General features: G+C 42.4%; 1 protein-coding gene across 1 annotated transcript; it reads left to right on the top strand.

Moving 5' to 3' along the window:
• The first annotated feature begins 438 nt into the window (after positions 1-438).
• Positions 439-11,429, top strand: LHX8 (LIM homeobox 8). The gene is made up of 8 exons (XM_075711155.1): positions 439-519; positions 780-938; positions 3,982-4,103; positions 5,601-5,821; positions 6,276-6,379; positions 9,320-9,415; positions 10,416-10,599; positions 11,353-11,429. Exons 1-8 carry the CDS (start codon positions 439-441, stop codon positions 11,427-11,429), a joined length of 1,044 nt encoding a protein of 347 aa, XP_075567270.1.
• The last annotated feature ends 6,126 nt before the right edge of the window (positions 11,430-17,555 follow it).

The raw sequence follows: 17,555 nt of genomic DNA, 5'->3' as shown, positions 1-17,555 counted from the left end.
TCACACGTACTCTCGCTTTCCGTCGCGTTTGCCTTCTTTGCTAACAGAGAGATGTAACTGGAATCTTTGTTTAGACTGGGGGGAAGCTGTGGCAAACGACGAAGACAAACGGGGCGGGGGGGGGGGGGGGAGATCCTCCGGTTTTTTTCGTTGCTGATATTTTTTTTGTTGTTGCTGTTGTTGCTGCTGGGTTCCCCCCACCCCCTGCGCAAAACCCGGCGCGGGCTCGCTGGCGGAGATAGCGATCCCGCCATGCTCAGAAGGCGGGTTTTGCGCAGGAGGTGAGGCCAGCGAGGCAGGTCCCCGCGCGGCGGGGTCCACCCACTTGAAAACAAAACTTTTTTCCTGCAGGCGCTGAGAGCAGAGACCTGGCGCGGGGTCCCCGGAGCCGCCTCGCCGCGCCCCCGCCGCGGAGCTGGTATGCGGTAGGGCAGTGCCATGTATTGGAAGAGCGACCCGATGTTCGTCTGCAGGCTGGAGGACAAGGACCTGCCCGCGCTCGGCGGCCCCTCGGAGAAGGTGTGCGGGGCGGGCACCGGGAGCGGGCACGGGGAGGGGGCGGCGCGGGGCGAGCGCGGCGCCGGTGCCCGCTGCGGGGCGGCGGCCGCTCCTCTCGCTTTGCGGTGCCGCCGCGGCCCCTCCGCTCGCAGCCGCCCCGGCTCCCGCCGCGACCCTTCCCGGCGGGGCCCCGCAGGTGCCGGCGCGGAGCTCGCCGCCTCTCCCCGGCGAGGCTGGCGGCAGCCGGCGGGGCCGGGCGCTGACCGCGGTCTCCCCCGCAGGCGAGCCCCGCAGCGGCCGACGAGGACTCCTGCTCTTCCTCCGCCGCCCTCTCGCCCTCCTCCTCGCCGCGGTCCATGGCCTCGGGCCCCGGCTGCGCCCCCAGCAAGTGCGTGTGCAGCAGCTGCGGCCTGGAGATCGTGGACAAGTACCTGCTGAAGGTAAGAGCGCCCGGCCCGGCGCCCGGCGGGGCGGAGGTGCCTGGCCTCGGACGGCGGGGCCGCCGCCGGTAGCGGCTCCCCACCGACGTGGCACGGCGGGGCGGTCTCGGCCGCGGGGCCCGGCCCGCTCGCAGGGCGCCGTCCGCCCCGGTGCCGCGGCTGGCGCCGGGGCTGCCCCGGGGAGAGCCCGCCGGGAGGGCTGGGGCCGTCGGAGGCGCCTGGCGAGCCTCCCGGAGCCGGGCCCGGCGGACCCTCGCCCCCTCCCGGCACGCCTGCCCGAGCTGTCGGCGCCGCTGCCATCGTCGTGGCTTTCCTCCCCTTCCCGCCCGCCCCGGCGCGCCCGTCGGCCGGCCAGCGCCGGTGGGGTCCCTGCGGGCGTGGGAGCGCCTAAAAGCGTGAAGGTAGCTGCGTGCTTGTCCCCGAGATGCGGGCATTAGAGGAAAACTGAATCGCTCCTTATGTTTCGGGTAACGCTTTTCTGCGCGGGGATTTCGTATTTTCTTGACGTGCTGTAGGAGAGAGCGGGAAAGAAAACTAAGGGTTCGGGACACGGATAACTTCCTTGCCCTGCTTTATGCTCCTGGTTAAGCGCTGGCGGTGTGACGCCTTTGCTGTGAGCTAAAGTTAAGTTTTCTAGTGTGATGTCGTGAATCTCGAAGCAAAAAGTGCCTCTTGAGAAACGTGGAAATGAGTTGTTGCTGTAAAAGGTGGTCTAGTAATGTCTGTGAAGGAAACAAGCTGTGTGATTGCAGAGGCGTTTTGCTAGCCTTAGCATTCAGGACCGAGTAAGATCATTTAAAAACAAACAAAACCATGTGACTTTAAACATAAAGTGTCAATGTGATGGGGGTGGTGGTGGTGCTGTGTATTTTCCTTTTGCATTACAGCCGTTAAAATGGTCCTGGATCAGACTTTTGCCCTCTCTCCTTTCAAAAGTGAGATTAGACAAGCATGCTAGAAGTCACTTGATTCCATTAGATGCAGCCTTAAATAAAGCCGTTGTGTATCCTGCAAAGTGAAAGTCGGTAACACTGCTGAAAACATCTCAATGTTATTATTAGATCATTTGCTTAGATCTCACTTGGGGTGAGGAGGTCAAAAGAACACGTATGCTGGGTTGGTGTTCATTTAAATTAGGGTAGGTGCAGGTGTGGGGGAGCTGCTATATACCTTTTGTTCTCGCAAATCCCAGCCACGTTTGCAACGGGCTGGGCTTGCACATGAATAGCGCAGCAGGACTGGGAGCAGAGCTAACTTGAACTTGGTTCCAGTCCCGTTAACTCCAGTGACGTTTCGGTAGCTCGATTAGTGTTCGTTGCTGTCTGAAGGACCAGGATAATGTGGCTGGGAGCAAAAGACCTCTAAATGATTTAGCCTTAAGTTTAAATGATCTGTTACTGCTTCTTGCACAGGCAGAGAGGGAAGGGAGTCTGTGCTGGTAAACTGGTATCTTGCGGATCATCAGCAGTGTGTCTTCCAACTTCAGCCCTGTAAATTAATAAGAATGTGGACGGGTAACATCAAACAGGACAACTGTCAAAGCTGTCGATGGCCTCTTCTGCGGAAGAGTGTTAGCCTCCAAAGAACAGGCAGGGAGGTGAGCTCTGTGTGGCTGGGATGTCGGCTCACGCTTCGCAGAGCCGTGCGCCAGCAGCCCGGCTGCGTGCAGGCTCCTCTCGCCTGCGCCGGGGCTCCTGGTGTGGCCCCCGCGGGGGTCACCCGGGGAGCCTTCGCACGGGGGGACTGCTGAGCAGGCTTGGTCTGGCCCAAGTGCTACCCTGTGTTGCAGCACAGCTGTTTTAAGAAAGACTTGGGAGGATCAATTTGGTGACAGCTGTTATCAACAGCTTCACATTATATTGTGGTGTAAATTTGTCAGTGTAGGGGAAGATGGCTGCCAACAAGGATAATAGCTGGGAGAGCGTTGGGCAACTGCAAATTGTAATGTTATAAGCTGAAGAATGACTGAAACGGGTGATTCTGGCATGAGTGTTGGAGTCAATACTTCACTTTCTCTGTGGTTTGTCTGGCAGTGTTCTGGTGAAAGGCATCTCTTGGATTATCTCAAATCTGCTGCTTTGCCACAGGCAATATATGTGCTGTTTGGTATGAGATGAGAAATTGGCTCAGAAAATTAAAAAAAAAAAAAAAAATCTAAATTTAGTCATTGTTTGGTTTACAGGATTCTTCCTATGCAGCATGGGGTTATCCGGAGGGTTATTACTTAATTTTTATGGTTACTGGGAATCTTGGGTTTTCAAATTATTTAAGTTATTTAGCTGACGTGTGATGCACAATGTCTGCACGACAAAGAGTTCTCTTTATACGAAAGAAGAAATGAAAATAATTGCACTCCATTTATTTGTCCCCAAATTATACACAAGTTTTCAAAACTGCTGATTTCTGCTGCTTTCCATGTCTAGTTTTACTATGGATATTACATGTTAAAGGATTGTTGAATTTGCTATTAAAACAACTGCTGATGTTTTGAAACTCACACTCCGTTCACTAACTTTGCTTTAACAGAAACCTGGCAAATGAAGATGTGGTTCACGGTGTGTTTCTGTTTGACAGACACCCCCCCACACTTCAATGCTTGCATTTTAAAATTCAAATCACTTTGCAAAGTTTATTCTTTGTTAGGTAGGACTCTTTTACAGACTGGGAAATAAAAGTATGTAAGTTAGCTGCCTTCCCAAGGTCATGCGAGGCCAAAACTTGCTCTGTTACTCTAATGCTATGAGAACAGAACTGGGCACAAAATATCTACGTGGAACTTGAATCTCTTGCTTCCTCTTCTGGTGCTTTTAATTATAAAACCATGAAAGCTTATTCTGAAGACCTCCATCAAATTAATTAACCCTTAATATGCATGCAGTTCTATAGGAAAAATGTTCTGCCTTGAAGATAAATTTTCTGTGAATCATGGTATATGTAATTTTTAGCCTTGTCTGTATGGATGGAAAAAACAGGTTTTGTAAATATGAAATATAGTATTGGTAGCATAAACATTGAGGGGCGTTTTTCTTTTGTGTTTTTGCAGGTAAACGACCTCTGCTGGCACGTGCGCTGTCTCTCATGCAGTGTTTGCAGAACGTCTCTAGGAAGGCATACCAGCTGTTACATCAAAGATAAAGATATCTTCTGCAAACTTGATTATTTCAGGTATATACACAGGAATACCATTTTATTAGATAACATGTTACGCTTGCTTGTTGCTTTTCACTTAAGCTGCAACTAAAATAAATGCTTAGGCTCTTTGGTTTTTATTTGCTAGGTTTATTTTCAGTAGTTAAACTCTGACATTTCTTGCAGAGGGGCTTATGAAACACCAAGTCTGTCTAACGTAACTACCTAGTAAGTCTACCCTTCTGCCCCTCTATTGTTATGCACAGCTCCTGCATTTATACAATAATTTGCTTCTGTACGCATGGGGCGGGGAAAGTAAGTCAGAGTCCCGGCCACAGTAAGGTTGTAAAGCTACTGTATGTGCAAAGGACCATCCTTAGGCAATGCTGATTGCAAATACAAGGTAGAGTTGAGATGATACTCTGTTTGGACTAGTACTCCACTGGGCTGAGATTTAGGGTATCACACGGAACTACAAAACCAACCCAGAATAAATCCCGTGATCTTTAAAAGAAGCTTTCAGCAGTTATACCTTTCTGTGATCAGTGTGATTTAGAACATGAAGCATTCTTCAAGATTGAGGTCTAATCCTGTAAGGAAGAATATTATTTATTTGTGCTGGCATTGGAAGTACTCATGGTACAAAATCTTTGGTCCAGAAAGTAGCAAAAAATTTTGCTGTTAATTTTGGTGTGATTGCTAGTACTTTGCCAGGCCAAACTATTTATGGGATTCTCACCTGTGTGGTGAATGGATTATGTCCAGCTAGTCGCTTGTGACACTGAAGGAGAGGGAGGGGGCAGGCTGAATACTGTGAACTTCTGGAAGAACAAAGATTTGTGGGACTTCAAAAAAAGAACTTATGAGTCTGCAAAGATTTTCAGGACAAATTCTTATCTACATAATCAACATACCATGGTGGCTAGTTTCATCTTCAAAGAGAAGTATTCTACTGTAGTAATGTAAATACTTGCAGGTATTTGAATTCTTTTTAAAATCATAATGTGATGGTAATTAAGGAAATAACTATGAAGATACAGGTTTTCCCCCTTCTGCTGAAGGGGACTGAACTATTAGTGAAGGATGATGTAGCTAAATATAATAATTCAGACTACCACTAGAGTCATGTGAAATATATTTGAATAATTGGGAGAATTTTGAACACAAACGCAGCTGTTTCCGTCTCCCACTCACAGCTTTTTAAAGATTAGTTATCTTTATAAAAGGAGAGATGAAGAGTTGTAAACTCATGTAGCAGTTAAGATGTTTCAATTTTACTCTTCGCCTTCTGAAAATATTAACTTCTGTAGTTCAGTAGCGGTCTTGCCTTAAGCTATCAGATACGAGCTTGCTGATTTTGTTGCAATAAAAACACAATTATGCTGTCCCCTCATCCCTTGTGGTCTGCCTACTTGCTGCGGGTCTCAGCTGTGCTGCCACATCCTGCTTGCCTCTAACCCTCCCGGAGTCACCCTTCTGCCCGAGATGGTTAGTGTCCGTGCCTTCACCCTCCTGTTGCCTTTGTTTTTGCAGGCGGTATGGCACCCGCTGTTCCCGCTGCGGGAGGCATATTCATTCTACTGACTGGGTCCGAAGGGCTAAGGGAAATGTATACCACTTGGCATGCTTTGCGTGCTTCTCCTGCAAAAGACAGCTTTCTACCGGAGAGGAGTTTGCTTTGGTTGAAGAGAAAGTCCTTTGTAGAGTACATTACGACTGCATGTTGGACAATCTGAAAAGAGAAGTTGAAAATGGTAACATGCTGCTTTTGTTAAGAACTATGTGGTTTAGTTTTAATGAAATTGTTGGGTTTTACCTCATCTTCCTTATTAACAGGTAATTACCTAGCTTTACTAAGGCTGGAAGCACAGGTTCTTGAATTAAAATAATGTGCAAATTATTTGATGTTTTAATTTTTTTTAAGTTTGTATAACTTGTTTTCTATCCTAAGGAAAAGAAAGCAAGAGCATATCTAGTTGATAAAATGTCATGCTGGATCTATTCCTTCCCTCACTTGCAAGGGAGTCAGTTGGGGTGTAATGGATAATGGTGCTAGATCAATTTAACTTTGAATAGAATATGGCTTTTCTGAAGTTGAGATTCAGCTGGCCAAGTATTGTCGGTTATTGTTGGGGGACAGTCTTGACTTACGAACAACATAATTTTGAATGTTTAGCAAACGGTGTTGTTTTCTTTTTAATGCTTCAGGTAATGGGATTAGCGTGGAAGGAGCATTACTAACAGAACAAGATGTTAATCATCCAAAACCAGCAAAAAGAGCTCGGACCAGCTTCACAGCAGATCAACTCCAGGTAGAGGCAGTGCTAAAAACTTGCTTAGTTCAGGTTTATGCAGGACATAGGTGCTGAACCGATAGGAAATCGGATGCGTATGGGGGAAAAAAAAAAGCTTGCATGCTTTAAACTATTTCATAAACTATCAAGACACAGCATGTTTCTGGAATTGTTTGTTAGCTTCAGCAGTTTAATATGAACTAGTTACTCTTCAGGCTTTTTATTTCCCTGGGGGCAGAGTGGAAACAAAAAGGTTGTTCTATTTTGATTGCTCGATGAAATCTATTTAATCAGGCATTTACATCGCTGCACGTAATAAAGACAAAATATTTTTAGAATTATGTAATGTGAAGAGTTGTACTAAAGATGGGTACTGTATGTGACTTCAAGACATTAACAGGATGGAAGTCTGAATTTTGTTGTAATGTACAATAAGGGCTGCAAAAGATTGTGTTCTCAAAACAGGTGAGTATTGGGGGTTCCTGTTTATATTCATGTGAATGCAGGTTGACTCCTGTCAGTGACTGTTTCTTGTTTTGCTTTGGTTTATAGAGAAGACAGGGAGTAGTTGTGCATTTATTTCTTGATTGCCCTTTTTCCTCCTAAGAGTTCTCCTCAACACTTGCTTTTTAGATCATATGTTATAGTCTTGGCTATACTTCTGTACACCAGGAAGAGAGGCTTGTCAACAGGGGCTCATCTTTACTTTCCTTCCCTTCTCCTTCTCCCAGCCCTTCCAAAATGCTTCACATGCCGATTTCCTCAAAGTGTCTTTGAGCTTTGCCTGTTAAAAATATACTAAAGTCATTACAGTCTTGGTGTCATATTTCAAGACCTAGCTTCAGTATTTAATGCTGCAGATTTTAGGGGGAAAAAAACCCACTTTTTTCATAGAGCTGGGTGGAGTTAAATAAAGGGAAGGTGTGTCTGAAGTACCTGGCAGCAATTCTTGTACTGTCCAATTTGTTCTTGAACACGAGTTATTGAAGTATGTTTTTCCAATATCCCTTTATACTAGCTCAGCCACTAGTTCTGTTCCTTTCGATGGTCAGGACTAAGGGAAGTGGGAGCTAGAAAGTCTGGAAGTGCCAAATGGAAACCCGTCCTTGTAGGGTCAAGCCTGCCCTGAAGGGAGAGGGAGGCAGTTTGCCTGCATCTGCTCTGCTTTCAAGGCTTCTTGTCTTGTTGCTACCTTGGCAAGAGTTAGCTCTTGGACTGCCTCAGATATGAGTTATTTCATCCTCTGGATCACCACTTCAATTAGCCTTCTAGGGAAAAACACCATGACTAGGGCCAGGTCCTCATGAAAGGGGTAGTGGTGAGAGCAGATTTTAGAGGTTTCAGCCTGTAGTGGGAAGGAAGCTTGCGGCTTTCTACCTAATCCTAGCTATGCATTCCTGCTTTCAGTTCATAACATGTCTTTGGATTTCTGGTCACACGTGGCCACTACACCATCCGTTTTCTACTGTCTCAGTCTGAGTTATGTTTTGTTGGCCTGTCCTCCTCTTGTTCGTACTGAAAGCAGTTGAGAAAAGCTGAGGTTGAGGTGTTAAGAACACGTGAGGCATTTAAGCAGCGCTGTATAATGTGGCAGTTCAAAGCTTGGCTTGCTATTTCACCCGTGACTGAAGGCAGAATGTGTTGTCAATACAAACCAAGTTTGTTAGCAATAATTTGACAAGGACACAGGGCATCTGGACATCAAGCTTGAACTTCTGCGAAACGGAACTTTCTTTTCCAGCAGTAGCTGAATGGGAGATAGGCCCAGACATCAAAGTAGGAACTGTATTCAGGGCTTCTTCCCGTTTGCTGTCAATGAAACTTCCATGTTTCCCTCTTTTCCTGTTTTAAATGGATTGTAACCTACTTCAGGTGTTGGAGATCTTAGGGCCTCTTGTTATTTAATGACACTTGCTATCTGCTCCGTGCATGTGTCTCTGTACCTGTCCTCGATGCTGGTACAAGACTCTACTTCTAGCAAGAGAAGCATCAGACGGATCAGTGATTGTCAGAGTGGCAGCATGTAGTAACACACCTCGTGAAGTACTTGTACAAAAGGATGTCCACGCTTTTTGATGTCTTCATATGAAACAGCAGGAAAGTAAATAGTTTCAGCGTTTCTGAATGTGGAGAGAAGTGGCCTGAATCTTCAAAGATGAAGCCAGGCAAAATTTGCAGACCATCAAGGGACAAAATCCAGAAATGAGAAACTACAGTTTATTAAGTTGCTGAAGATACCCTGCAGAAATCCATGAAGCCTTACTTCCTTAAATAAGGTAAACTCTTACAGGCTCTAAAACTGTTCAGGATGCAGGCCAAGTTGACATCTACTTCTTCAAAAAAATGTAATTCATATCCTAATGATGAGTGTTCACTGCCATTTTCTGTAAAAAGATGAATGTAACCAAAGAATTACATAGTGCAGGTCAGCCAAGGTGTTCTTCAGGTCAGCTAAAGGTAAACGAGGCACCAAGTGTTTCCCAGTTGCCTGCATCCTCCATGCAGCTGAGAAGAGGGTTAAGTTGCTCTGTATAATGCAAGATGCAGATAGTGCAGAGAGGTGGATCAAAGTTCATTCCTTATGCTGCACGCTGCTGCTATAGATGTTTTCTTCATCAAGTATGTTTGAATTGCTTTGCAGGGAACTTTCTCCCACAGTCTTTTTAATGCAATCATAACAGAGGACCTCCTCCATTTTTTACTACTGCCAAGCAGAATTCACTTCTTTCATTTCTGGTAAAAGTCTTGGTTCAGTTAAGCTTAATAAGGGGCTTGTATTTTGGCTTTGGGGGATTTTTTTTTTTTTTTTCTTAATGTTTTGGGGACTGTCTGGGGAATAATGATTACAACAGTTTCCTAAAACCAGGCAAGGAGTAGGACCACGGTCTGAGAGGAGTCTCTGATGCTGCTCTCAGGACTGCGTACAAAAAACTGCAATCTCTTATCTTGCCTTTTCAGGTTATGCAAGCACAGTTTGCTCAGGACAACAATCCAGATGCACAAACGCTTCAGAAACTGGCAGAAAGAACAGGCTTGAGCAGGCGTGTTATACAGGTAACTGTGCTAAGTTACTTGACTCACAAAGTCTGGTACCCATCCATTGGAAATGCTGAATGACAGTTTTCTCCATGTAGTTATTCTGAGATGGAAAAAAGATCTAATCTGGCAGTTTTAACGTAACTTCAGACAACATCCTTACTCAGGAATAGGTCTAGAACAAACACGTTAATTTGGAAAACTTGCTGTATTACTTTTGCACTTTGTGTGGAGGATTAGTAATCTTCCAGGAAGAAACTTCTCAGCCTAAATAGTATATAAATTTGCACTCTTCTAAATATAAATTTCTGACTTTAATAGTCTGTTCTTAAGACCTGCACTCCTTCTGAAAATGGCTTGTGGTATGACACATGAGGAGTAAGTGAATATCTAGTGATCTGTTCTATAGAGCAGAGTTAAAATATATACCCATGCCATCCAAAACTGAGAAACACAAACTTAGAATCTTTGTATAGAATATAAATCATACATTTGTATGTTTATATAAATAAAAGTAAGTTTGCAGTTCCCTTGGCTTATTCTAGCCTGGAAGATTGACAGAGTGTTTCTATAGAAATGAGGTAACTGGCAGCTGTGATCAAGCCTTAAAAAGTGGAAGCTTGCACGCTTCTCCACATGAAAAAGAAAATGGGTATCCTGTGAAAAACCTGCTTCACCGTCGGTAGCGTTCAGGCACGGAGCTGGCTGTGTCCCATTTACGTGCCTCGGGGCAGCAGTCTCAGCAGCGGTGGGGGTGCCTGTCCCGGGAGCTGTGCAGCCCCTCACCGTGCCTGTCCTTTGTGGGCTGCTGGCCACTGCAGAAGCTTTCCTGACTTGACCACGCTTGTTCGAGGCACCACGTAGGCTTAGAATGAATTCTTCTTCATTTGGACTGTCAGTGTTATGTTAAAGGCCTGACTAACTGAATTCATCTGAAGTTAGAACTCAGGCTTTTATTATGCTAATGTTGAAACAGAATGCAATCTATCAACATGATGTAAATTTTCCCCCTTTTCAGGTGTGGTTTCAAAATTGCAGAGCACGCCATAAGAAACATGTTAGTCCTAATCATTCATCTACTGCTCCTGTCACAGCAGTTCAGCCCTCCAGGCTGTCTCCACCCATGTTAGAAGAAATGGCATACTCTGCGTATGTACCCCAGGATGGGACTATGTTAACTGCTCTACACAGCTATATGGATGGTAGGTATAACAGCTTTGCATTTCCAAGTAAAATCATTATTGACTGGAGCAAGAACAGTTCACTAAGTACTGATTAAAGAAACTTAATGGGTTTTTAATTTGTACTATTCTTTATAGAATATCTTAATACTGTACTTGCTATCTACACCTCATTAAGAAGTGTGCCTCTTCAAGCAGTAGTCCTTCACTGTAAAAGCATAGCTGAAGATCTGGGTAGGAAGACCACTTTTTTGTGCTTCCTCCGAACTATGAATACTAGCAATAAGAAATCAAACCCTCTTTTAAACACCTGTGCAACGTGTTTAATAATATGTAACTTTAAAGAAAACTGTTTACCCCCTGCTCCTTGACTCTTACCCCAGCAATTGTAGGTCTGCTCAATCCAGCAATTTCACTGAAAACTTTAGCTTCCCTCACAGTAACATATGGTGGGGGAAGCCCAGTGGTCAAAAGTATGTTTGAGTCATCATGTGTCTTATGACTCAGCAAGTCAACAGCTTTGGCTTGTGATTAGGAGAGACTGTGAAGGTTTTGGGAGAACTAGACTCTGAGCTGCACGTGTGGCCTGAGCTTATTTTTCTCCAAAGCAGTGCTGTAAGGTGGGCTGTGGGTGGAGGAGTGTGAATGCTGGGAAAACAGAGCATGCTGCCGTGGTTGGGACCAGCGCACTGTTATTACCCAATGGAATTTACTAGCATGTAATCTTATTCTACCTCTGATGAAGCTGACAAGTAAATATTTCTGTTTTTGTAGCTCATTCACCTACAGCTCTTGGACTCCAGCCTTTGCTACCCCATTCAATGACACAACTGCCAATAAGTCACACCTAATTCCTTTCTGTCAGGGATATAAACTATTAAGGATGTAACCTTAAGTCATTTATTGTGTATTAAAAATATCATTGGAAAGATATTAATGTTAACTTTTTATTTAACATCTAAAGCATTTTCAAGATCATTTTTGCTGCCCGGGTATGTAAGTATATTTAGCCTGCAAGACACTTTTATGGATTCTGCATAAATAACTATTACATTGTTTACAAGCCTTATTAAACACTTTTTTGTATTGTCTGGAAGTAGTCCACTCTAGTTATGTGTGTGTTAATTTATTTGTCATCAAAAGAGCACTTTGCCTAAAAGAAAGGACTGACAATTGTGCAAAATGTTTACAATTCTTTGTGAAATTGTAGTTTATCATTAGTTTGTATCTGTAAGTTATTGCTAAAAGTATTACCTGTATTTGAGTTGTATACAGCCTATATGTTAAAGCTTATTTCCGTGAGTTTACGAAAATAAATTTTGGTTGCAAATATTTTCAAAATGAGCTGAATAAAGTTTCTGCTGTAGCATGCTAAGCAAAAATGTTGCTCTGTTTATGGCTGAACTGTGATCATTTGTGAAGTGCTTAACTTGAATCTTCAATTTTAAGAGAAGGTCCATCGTATACTTAGGTACACTACACCAAACTCAGGAGCGTTCATATCTGTCTCAATTGATTTTAAAAATCCTTTAATGGGCTTAGATGGGTCTTCAAACACCCTGAATAGGTACTTTAAAGTAAGCATATGCAAAATAGTGCTGCTCCTGAGAATGAGGGTGCACACCTGCAGGGTGAGGGAAATGGTGGATGTATAGGATAGATTTTTAACTGTGATTTAAGCTGGCAAGTGGAGAACCTAAATTCACATCTGCTTTAATGTTTTGAATTTTTACTACTTCAGCTTCTGTTTTTTTCAGTGGTTTTATCTTGCAATTTTGTTAAGCAGGATGGTAACTAATATGCAATACTTAAACAGAGCCTGCATTTTAAAGTAAAATCTAGTTCAGTATTTTAACTGACTTGTATCAAACTGAGTATGAACAAAGATTGGGATTCAGTCAAATGCACAAAAGTCTACTGTGTTTTAAACTTAATGTGCTAAGACTTAATTGGAAATGTTTTGATGTTTTGATACACTGATGGACAAAGGCTAGTGCATACTGTCAATTCAACTGATTTTTGTCTTCACAGACTAGTTTCCTTCAAGGATTTAAGACGGGTAGATCCCATCTGCACACCTAAGCTTTACTTGCATCAGAAGGAAATCATAATTTTGAAGGTGTGTGTGTCCCTGTCCTTTTTCTTTTTTTCTTTCCTCTCCCAACTACGAGTTAGTGTCTCTGAAATTTCTTAACTCTCCTGGTCAAACCATTTCAAAGTGGAAAAGGTAGCATTCTGCCTGCTAGAAAGATGATGGCTTTTGAGAGCATAACTTTAATGGCAAGCTCTGAATTATTCAAGTTCTGTAAATTAAATGTTGGCACTGTTTCAAGTGCTGCTCACAGATGTCTGAGCTAATCTGAGTAGCAAAGGCAATCTATTTGCACTGGCACAGCCGTTTGTCTAGGCTAATATTACCCTGACACACTTTCTTCACAAAAAACTCTAAAGACATGGGGTGTTGTGGAACTTGACTGACTTTACATTTTATTCTAACATACATAACTTAGTGAAATAGTCTGGCTGGAATACTGAATTCAGTATGTTGTTTTCAGTACCTGAGCTAGCTCCATATATCTGCATGATACATAACTGCATGCATAGCAGTAGACAAACTGGTTTTTGTTCATTTGTTGGGTCTGATATGCAAGTAGAACAACCTTATTGCTGAAGTTTTACCAGTTAAGCACTAAATAATGCTAATTTAGGTCTTAACATAACTTGGCTATTTAAAATACTATTTGGTTGTCTTGTTTTAAAATGCAACTTGACGTACATTAAGTCCCTTTAAGGAAAAGTAATTACTCTAATTTGAAGAACTAAGCAGCTTCAGGTTGCCTGAAACAATGTAAGTCTAAGCTTCTTTATGAAACACCCCCTTCTGTTCAGTTCCAAAGTCAGTGCAGGATTAAAGTAAATGGGGAGCAATTTTCCCATTTCCCTATGAAAATAGGAAGCAGGAGAAATCATCTTTTGCCACTGTGAATGCTTGAGCAGCTATTTGTAAGTGTGGCTGGGAAAACGTGGAGTTGAAAATAGGAAGCTCCAGCAGAGGCTCTGGACTTTTGAGTCTTCCCTTTGAGAATGTCAGACCTGTGCCACTGCCTGACTTCAGCTGTGTGGGGCTGACAAAGTGTCTGGAAAACTGAGGACAGTTTTAGTCTGCTGCTCTCAACTGAAGCTGTTGATGTAGCCTGACTTGCAAATTTGAATGCTTGTCTTTTTCTGCTGGCTGTGCACTGGCTTGCGTTTGTGACTCTGCTGAGCTCTTCTGACCCTGGAGCCATCCTTACTGCTTCTTGCTGTTTAAAAGAGTAACTTGGATATTGCCATGCTGAGGAAATTCATGGGTTCTCTTTACAGGAAGAGAATGCTACAGCAGGAACATGTAGTATGCTGAATCAGCACCTTTTAGACCGCACAGGTTCAATTTAAAACTGAAATGTTGTATGAAATCAGCATGTGAAATTGGTCTTAACATCTTGCTTAAAAGTGACCTGTCTTGAACAGAGAACAATATAGAGCTCTGCCTAGTGCTCTGCTATGTGGATGCTTTTGCAGAGAACTGTATTTGTAATATAATTCTCTCTGATCCTTAAGTGTTTAGCCTACAAGGTAGGATGATCATATGGCACTTACTGATAGTTTCAATGCAACATATCTTAAGAAATCCAAAATGGAACTTATGATGCAAAACATATTTTTGCATCAAGAGGTTCTCAAAGGAAGAAATATCACTAAAAAAGCTAAAGTTGTGTCTCAAAAGTATTGTGAGAAGACTGGCTATTGACTTCCACTCCTTTTCCCCTTCCTTCCCTGACCTGTCTAACCAGTGCGAGTTGGGGCTGGCCACATGATTGTGTGCTGGAACAAGTAACTACACTGCAAAATAAAACTTAAAATTTATTATATTCAAGCTGCTGTAGGGAGAAATATAGATGAAATATATCCTCCTAGTGCAAACTTCACAGCATCTCTAAAGGATGTCTGTTTATTATTAGAAGCTCGTAATATTTCAGTTTGCAGAGTGGAGAAATAGTCTATTGCTACAGCATCTTCAAGACCTTTTGGAAACATTTCAAACTCTGCAATTAAATGAAATACTAGAATCTAGATGTTCTGAAATTCCAGCTACTCACTGGAAATATGGGTTTGTGTTCATATAAAGATAAATCTGAAGATACTCAGGCATTCTCTAGTCCACTTTTCATCCCAATGAAATATCTTAGCTACTGCTAGTGGAGATGTTTGACTAATCTGTTCTTCAATGTCTCCAATAGTAGAAATTTTTACAGACTGCACAGGAAATCTGGCACTTTCTTAGGAAAAAAAAAATTCCCAACAACAGAAAACCCCCAGCCTTCTCCCTGCCAAACAAATCTGATTCATCGAGTTTTTCATACCAAGTCATGTTTTCTAAATGTCTAATTGTTTCCGTGCTGTTTTCTTTGTCCATCTTCTTGAAGCACGAAACTCGGTTTTAGCCAAGCCCTTGCTGATGCTCAGCGGGAGAATTAGGGCATGTAAGTTGGTCATTGCTGTGTGTTCCAGGATGATGACTGCTTTTCTTCTAATATCACTACCCTCCACATTCTGTTTGTGAGCAGCTGTTATGTTGTCTCCTGTTTGCCACTCTCCATAGATCATTGCAAGCTAGGCAAGCAGCTTCTATTTTGCCATACTGAATTTCACCCGGATTCTTTCTTACTATTTCTCAAAGTTTTCAAAATCCTCTTGCATTCCAGTTCTGAGCTCCCCAGTACTGCCTCCTTTCTGTTGTCAAAAATTCACTAAGAATATCTTTATTCTATCACCCAGGTAATTAACTAAAATACTGACTAGAACTTTATCCTTCAGTAATTCCATTTTTCAAACAGGAGAATGTATTGTGTGAACTGCTTACAACTACTTATTTTCCAACTTTTCTATCCTAGGTTATTTCCCTATCTTATGTCAGACTGTGACATGTACAACTTCTTGACCACCCACACAGTTGTTACCCTTGCTAAAAGGAAATTGAGCTGATTTGACAGTCTCACTGTTTGTATTCTTATTATTGCTGTGGTGCGGTTAAGATTTTAAAATTCTTGAATAAAAGAATTGGACTGAATTGAAACTGCATTATTGGGTTCCCTGGCTTTCTGCTGCTCATTTCCTGGGCTTTAGGTACTATATCAATTCTTCTTTCTCCTGGTGTCTCTTAAAAATTAAGACTTCATCATTAGGGGAGGTTGCTATCTGGCTCAGCTGTCCTAGGACAAAATGCAGCAGGCCCAAGCTACCTGAAAACATTTAGTTTGAAATCATCTAGTGAGCATGCTTTTGTTGGCCTTGGTACTAACTATGCTAGTGACTTGTTCATATGTTTCTTTTTATGTTTGTTTGGTTGGTTTTTTTTTGGTCAAAACTGATACAGGTGAAGGTCTACAAGGCCTTCTGGTATCACTGCCTATAGTTTTGACTCCGAGTAGCAGATCAGCACTAGCCGTATTCCTGATTAGATTTATTAATAAATGTACACAATGCTGTTTTCTTTACCCTTGCTGACATTTGCTAATGCTGCCTGCTTTTGTGAGTTGGCTTTTAGGCTAGAAGTTCATACTGTTTTTCATATTTGCATTATAGTAACCATAACTACTTTCTGCATCCTTTCTATGATTACATCTGAAGTTGAAGAGTTGCTTTTAGGCAAGTTGATCTTATTACACCTCTACCTCTCCTTTATTCATTCATTTTTTTGTAAGTATAGATAACTGTTATGAATAGTTTTCGTTTCTGAAGAAACTGATGATTCTTGTCCCTGTTGTGTGCCCACCCCCCCCACCCCTGGAAATTTTACGGCTCAGCTCTGGATTTGTGGTATGCCCTCTTGAACCCCGGTGCTTTCATCTTACAATACACTAGTCCTTAGGACGTGCCAAAGTTAGTGATGTTATAAGGACAGGTAGTCAAATAGGTGTACAAGGAATACTGTAATAAAAAGACACTGTTTCCAGAAATATTTTGACACATGCATCTGTGCTTTTGTCTCCCTTTTCCTTGTCTTTTTTTTTTAATTACATTGCACTTAAAATCATTACTGATTCAAAAGTCACAGTAGTCTCTGACAGATAAAACTGATTCTATCCTTCATTCAGAATGACAGCTTATTTATGATGCAAGGTGTATATTATTAAAGTAGAAGTTGCAAGCCTTGTGCTTTTTATGCAAACATGTGTAACCTGCTGTTAACAGCTGAGGCGATCATTATCATTGCCATTCTCTGCCCTGCTAGTGATATGAATACCAAGCTAGAAATTCACAGAAGGCCACTGCTCTGGTCACCCTGTGCAGGGATAAAGGTTGCCTGCTGTCCATAGCCCTGCAAAACCTGGCTAAGGGTTTACTTGATCTCATACTGCTGATTTCACCCATGCCTTTCATCATTACAGTAACGTACATTTAAACTCCAAATATCCAGCTGTTCCATATGTACTCCCTAGACAGCTACTTGGGAAAAATGTGTACGCCTGCAGCAGAAAAAAATTTTGCAAGTTGAAAAATTTAACTTCTGTCAATTGAATTCTGTGTATTACTGTTGTTGCTAGTTAACTTTTAACTCCTGCTCATTCTAGAATTAAAAATTAAGCAACTAGACCTGTCATATTAGTCACTAACAGCATGATAACCAAGCTTTTTCAAAAAAATGAATTTATCATTAGTTTAAATGAAGAGTGGAAAAACCCCTGAAACTTCTGAAAATCCACAGCTTGCTTATGTGTGGATGAGTCTCCAGAATAGTGATGTCTAAGGACAGAGCAAGATAGTACAAGATTAATAACAAAAGAAACACAAACTGCCTCTTAAGTTGTTAATAAATCAATTTACGCTTAAGTATATGTACATTTTAACTCTCCTATTTCCTTTTAAAATAAAATGAATAGTTACTGAGAACATACCAATCTGTTAACTCTCACATGTTCTTGGGTAGAACATGA

The sequence above is a fragment of the Pelecanus crispus genome, chromosome 5 (assembly GCF_030463565.1).
Source record: "Pelecanus crispus isolate bPelCri1 chromosome 5, bPelCri1.pri, whole genome shotgun sequence".
Classification (NCBI taxonomy): Eukaryota; Metazoa; Chordata; class Aves; order Pelecaniformes; family Pelecanidae; genus Pelecanus; species Pelecanus crispus.
The sequence above is the reverse complement of the archived record's forward strand: the minus strand, read 5'-3'. Positions and strand labels throughout refer to the sequence as shown.